The sequence below is a fragment of the Somniosus microcephalus genome, unplaced genomic scaffold (assembly GCF_052327205.1).
Source record: "Somniosus microcephalus isolate GS21.2 unplaced genomic scaffold, FLI_Smic_1.0 unresolved_chr5, whole genome shotgun sequence".
In the NCBI taxonomy this organism is placed as follows: domain Eukaryota; kingdom Metazoa; phylum Chordata; class Chondrichthyes; order Squaliformes; family Somniosidae; genus Somniosus; species Somniosus microcephalus.
The window spans coordinates 24,491,688-24,497,584 of record NW_028225183.1 but is presented as its reverse complement, the minus strand read 5'-3'; the positions used below and the strand labels follow the sequence as shown (position 1 = coordinate 24,497,584).

Below are 5,897 nucleotides of genomic sequence, written 5' to 3'. Positions count from 1 at the left end.
GCATAACCTCACACTTTCCAACATTATATTCCATCTGCCAAATGTCTGCCCACTCACTTAGCCTGTCTATGTCCTTTTGCAGGTTTTTTATGTCCTCCTCACTCACTGCTTTCCCTCCCATCTTTGTATCGTCGGCAAACTTGGATATGTTGCACTTGGTCCCCTCCTCCAAATCGTTAATATAGATTGTAAAGATTAATTTGGAGCAGTTATACTATTGTTCTGATAATTTCCTCACCAGATTGAAAGGACGTTAGCTGGAATGAATAAACTGGCGAAATCAGTGCAGTAAACTGGCGGCTCCTTCAGAGAGGCTGTGGGTGGCTCGTAAAGGAGCCGTTGTGATTTCTATATTTCTGTCAGTAAATTGTAGTGTTTTACTTGGAGCTGAGGTATTTGGTCACCCCGTGCTTGGCCAGCTCCCCGGACAGCACCAGGCTCACGGCGGTCTGGATGAGTGGACACAATCCGCACTTTCCAAACTATTAAAGGTCTCTGCCATCTAGTGACAGACGGTGAGTGCTGCAACAAGAGACAATAATTCAGCAGAAACCATTTTAATTTGGAGAGAAAATACTTCAGCACCGTGTTTATGCTCAGCTTAAATCCATTGCCAAATAGTTTATTGGTCCAGCTGAAAACTCCAAACAACCATTAAAAGCAGATGGACGCGCTCACCCGATTCCGGTGTGAACAGTGTGGTTGATCATTGATTGTGGGATAGATACTGTCTCTGTCACTCTGGCTCTTGGTGCCAATGTGAGAGTCACTGCTGAATATGGGATACTATATCTGTCACTCTCTTGTGCAGTGTGGCAGTGGGATTGACAAAAGTGCCTATGATAGACAACGTCACTGCCTGTATTGTCAGTGGCAGATTGGCTGGTGAAAAACGGTCGATACTGTATCTGACACTGTCTAGTACAATGTGACATTTTTAATTGTCTGGTGAGGCTACACTAGAAACTTTATCTGTCACTCACTGGTACTGTATCAGTGTGGGATTGACAGGTGAATATAGGAAAAGCACAAGCGCTCACTCACTGGTACTGCATGTGAGTGAGGGAGTGTTCGTTCATACAGGATAGCAATTGTATCAGTCACTCTGTCTGTGTGGCAGCGTCTGATTGTCAGGTGAGTGGTGGATAGATAACTTAATGGGCAAATCTGTGAATTTCAAAGTAGAATTTAAGATTTAACATGTTAAATTAGATCTGAGATAATTGTGAGCCATAGAACAGAACAGGAACCAGCCCTTTCCTGGAAACTGTGGGTGGCTCTGAAAAGAGCCTTTGGGTTATCAGATTGAATCTTGTCCGCTTTACTTGCTCTTGGAGCTGGCAGTGCTGGTTTTCTTGGGCAGCAGCACCGCCTGGATATTAGGCAGCACCCCGCCCTGAGCGATGGTCACCCCTCCCAACAGCCTGTTGAGCTCCTCGTCGTTGCGGATGGCCAGCTGCAGGTGTCTGGGGATGATGCGGGTCTTCTTGTTGTCGCGGGCCGCGTTGCCGGCCAGCTCCAGGATTTCAGCGGTCAGATACTCGAGCACAGCAGCCATGTAGACCGGGGCTCCGGCACCCACACGCTCAGCGTAGTTGCCCTTTCGGAGGAGCCTGTGAACCCGGCCCACAGGGAACTGCAGTCCGGCCCGGGATGATCGAGACTTAGCCTTGGCCCGAGCTTTACCGCCGGTTTTACCTCTGCCAGACATTTTCACAATCAACACGTTCAGAGAAAGAATGAAAGTCTCCGCCCACATCGGCCCTTCTTATACCTTCTGGAGGAATGCAGAGAGCGTACTTGTGATTGGTCTCTCTGTGATGAATTTCATTGGTGTTTTCCGGTGACCAATCACAGTCTGGTTTTCCCACCAATGATAAGTGTGTGGAAATAACTGTCCCCAACAGTCAGACCGCCAACCATTTTTAAAATTCGAAAAGTCCGCCAATTATTTTCCTAAACGAGCGAATTAAGTTAATAAATATACCATTAGCCAAAGTTTTCACCATGTTTTTAAAAATTCATTTTATCTTATGTCATCTCTCCCTTGCAAATTCCAGGCTGTTACAATCAGGATTAATTTCGGGTTGAATATCGCACTTTCACGGGCGAGATTAATTCCCCATTGATTCTGTAACGGGACACATTCCAGCTCAAATTTTGTAAAAGTGAGGATTCACAGATTATCGATCGATCCTTTGCACAGGCGCTGTGCGGGAGTGAAACCAGAACTGGGAGTCCTGCTGTGAGAAGAGAAGAGGGACAGAGTGTTCAAACTGCCCACATTCTGCTCTCTACGAAACCCCATTCTGGGTTGTTACACTGCAGGAAGTCTCGGGTTAATAAAATGATTGACCACAACTGGCATTGAAAAAAAATGAAAATGTTTTTACAGAGATTGAGGTGACTGAAATCCGATTCTCATCTCGAAAACAAGCTTTTAATTCGTCGGAAGGCGCTGCAAGTGAACGGGTCTGAGAACAAAGGGAATGAGCGACCAGGGACCGTGTTTGTAGTTTACGGGATGGGAAATACAACAACGACACTAAGGTCGATCCGGCCAGTGAAACAGCTTATCTGAAGATACCAAACTAAATCTACAGCTGGAACATCAAAGGTTCTCAAACACATTCCTTAAGGAAATAATTGCAGTAAATTGAGCCTAAAGGGAGATGAGTTTGTGTAGCTCTTTCAGAGAGATTGTGGATGGCTCTTAAAAGAGCCGTTGTGTTTGGAGTTTCTTCTTTCAGGACAGTGTGGAGTTTAACTTGGAGCTGGTGTATTTGGTCACCGCCTTTGTCCCTTCTGACACGGCGTGCTTGGCCAGCTCCCCGGGCACCAGCAGGCGCACGGCGGTCTGGATCTCCCAGGAGCTGATGGTCTGCCGCTTGTTGTAATCGGCCAGGCGGGAAGCCTCACCCGCGATGCGCTCGAAAATATCGTTCACAAACGAGTTCATGATGCTCATGGCCTTGGAGGGTGTCGGGGTGAACCTGCTTCATCACTTTGTAGATGTAGATGGAGTAACTCTCCTTCCTCGACTTTCTGCGCCTCTTGCCGCTTTTCGGTGCCAGTTTCTTTTGGATTTTCTTGGCGCCCTTCTTGGCAGCGGATTTCTTATCGTCAACCATCGTCTCAGTCCGTATCAGGAAACAATTGAAGTAAACGCTGCTCTGAGCAGCCCCACAGTCCGTCCCACAGAGCTTTGCTAATGAGGGATGGATGAAGGAAAGGATTGTGATTGTTTTATTGGCAATGTTGTCAATTTCCTTTGTTCTCTGCGATTGGCTTCTTTACGCATCCAATCAGATTCTGCGTTCACCACAATCTCATAACTGGAATGCCGGCAAGAATTAAAACCCCTTCCATATTTATACTGTCAGCAAGTCCCGTTTCTATTGAGCTCCCTCAAACATGTTCAACGACGGCCGGTGTTACGTTGAAGGTTATTTGTGTTTTTTTCCCCTCTGCATATATATTTGTGTATGTAAAGAATCTGAACAGCCAACGCGCGGTAGTGTTTGTTGATCTAGATTTCTAAAAGTTCATCAGACAGTGACCGGGATATAAGCGAGTCATCTCATGTGTCTGCCTCAATGCCTAGTGAACAGTATCAATCCCCAGTCCCTCTATCCCCCAGCCCTGCCTGTTATATCTGGATCGATGCTGAACCTCTCAGTTTTCGGTCTATTGAAACCGACTTCAAGGCATGTGTGGTGAACAGAATGTCACATTATTTCTGCGAATAATACTATCGTCTAAAAGCAGGCTAGGATCGACAGAGCCAAACTGTGACACGTTCCTCCCTAAATCGCGGTAACAGAGAGTGCGTGGACCGCATGGCTCAGAGTACGAACATTCAGACTGATACAGTCTCTCTGTCTCTCTCTCTCTGGTTGCTGTCCCTGGGTGTTGAGAATGGAATGCACAGGACACCAGTTGCTCTGTTCTGTTCCTCATTATCGGAGGGGAGAGAGACAGAGAGAGGCTAGAGGGGCGATGATCAATTCATTTCTACTTTCATATAAATCAAACATATTTCTGCCGGTGAACAATATACCTTCAAACCAGATATGATTGAACACAGCCACAGCTGTGATTGGCTCTTGCCCTTGAATCTGGGGAACAGACACTGTGAGGAGCGCCGGCCTCAGAGTGTTTAACACTGACTGAGCTGGGAAAATCCAACTAACCCCGAGAATCGGCAGCAGAGGCCGAGCGGAGATGAAAACCTGTCCTGTGAACTGTAAATCTGGGAACAGATTGTGCTGTGAATGAGCAGAGTGAACATTGTGTCAGCGAGAGTGTGTTAAAGAGGCGGGTGGGTTAGACTAATGTCACTGTGTTTGTGTGTCTGCTCTCATCGACTGATTTCAGAGACCCTCTTCTATAAAATTCAAAGATTTCCCTGTCATAGGATCGCCATGCCCTCCTGCTCAGCCCTGAAATGGGAATTAAACGTGAAGCTTTATTTGATTTAAAATTTCAGTCAAAAAACAGAGAACATGTCGGCGATGGGGTGTGAGAGAGCGATCAGTGCAGCAATGAAACGGCTATAAATGGAAATTGCTGCCTTTAATTCTGATGAAACTTTCCCGACAGCAAACATCCCGGTCTTTGAGACAGAAAGAAGCCAGTCTGGGAATCTGGAGTGCCCGAGTTTAATTGCAATCGGATAGTTAATGAGGAGAGAGAAACACAGAGAGGCTGGAGGGGCCGGGAGCTGACAGCAGGATGTCTCCGCCCCGTCCGCTCGCTGCCTTTAAGTTGCTCTGTGCCGCCGCCTCTCGTTTCATTTCTGACCCAGCTCTGACTGTCACAGAGATTTTCTACAGAGTCGCCGACATGACTGAGACTGCAGACGCCGAAACGGCTCCTCCTGCCGCCGCCGCTCAAACCAAGTCTCCCAGCAAGAAGAAGAAGGCGGCTCCCCGCTCCAAGCCAGCCGGTCCCACGTTGGGCGAGCAGATCCTCAAGGTTGTGGCGAGTGGCAGCGATCGCAAGGGGATGTCGCTGGCCGCGGTAAAGAAGGCACTGGCTGCCAACGGTATCGATGTGCTGAAGTTAAGTTCCCAGATCAGGTTAAGTATCAAGAGGAAAGTGGAAAACGGCTCCCTGGAGCAGACCAAGGGCACGGGCGCCTCGGGTTCCTTCAGGATCGCTAAGAAGGAATCCCAGCGGAAAGAGGGAGAGAAGGTGAAGAAACCGGCAACCAAGAAATCTGCAGTAAAGAAACCGGCAGCCAAGAAATCTCCAGCCAAGATACCAACAGCCAAAAAATCTCCAGCCAAGAAACCAACAGCCAAGAAATCTCCAGCCAAGAAACCAACAGCCAAGAAAACGAGCACCAAGAAAGCACCAAGGTCAAAAAAGACAGCGAAAGCAGCGGCTGGGAAGAAGGCGGTGGTGAAGAAGCCCAAGAGCCTCAAGAAGGCCACAGGCGGAATGGTGAAGGCGGTGAAGAAGTTGGAAGAACCCAAGGTCAAGCCCAAATCAGCAAAGTCTCCCAAAGCAGCGAGCAAAAGAAAGTAAAAAGGACAACTTGTAAACATCTGAACCCAAAGGCTCGTTTCAGAGCCACCACCTCTTTCCAAAAAGAGCTGATCGCGGAATCAGATGACCCATGCCCCGGGGCCGGGCTCAGATTCCAGATTGAAATAATTTCAAATGAACCCCGGCTTCCTGGTGACTCGCTGACATTCGCTGCACCCACCCCTCCCCCACAGAGAGAATGGGATGTCCGGGCCGGGCCTCACTCTAACTGGGGGGTGTTCGGCTCCAGTTTCAATTCAGGGTCATATTCAGTTCACAGGTTCAGGGTGAGAGACTCTGTGAGATGATAAATCTGGCAGAGATACCCCGCGTCACAACTCGTACCCCAACACATGAGATTCTCC

At 48.1% G+C, this 5,897-nt stretch overlaps 1 protein-coding gene across 3 annotated transcripts; it reads left to right on the top strand.

The window, feature by feature from the left end:
• The first annotated feature begins 4,845 nt into the window (after positions 1 to 4,845).
• LOC147087751 (histone H1-like) lies at positions 4,846 to 5,532 on the top strand. Of its 3 annotated transcripts, none has more exons than XM_085977822.1 (2): positions 4,846 to 5,385; positions 5,455 to 5,532. In XM_085977822.1, the coding sequence occupies exons 1-2, from the start codon at positions 4,846 to 4,848 to the stop codon at positions 5,530 to 5,532; spliced, it is 618 nt and encodes a 205-aa protein (XP_085833948.1). The 3 variants fall into 3 exon arrangements, with proteins under 3 accessions (XP_085833948.1, XP_085833947.1, XP_085833946.1); XM_085977821.1 differs by having other exon boundaries at positions 4,846 to 5,433; positions 5,488 to 5,532; XM_085977820.1 differs by having other exon boundaries at positions 4,846 to 5,532.
• The last annotated feature ends 365 nt before the right edge of the window (positions 5,533 to 5,897 follow it).

Coding starts and splice junctions, on each gene's coding strand:
- LOC147087751 (XM_085977820.1), top strand. CDS start 4,846: ATGACTGAGACTGCAGACGCCGAAACGGCTCCTCCTGCCGCCGCCGCT.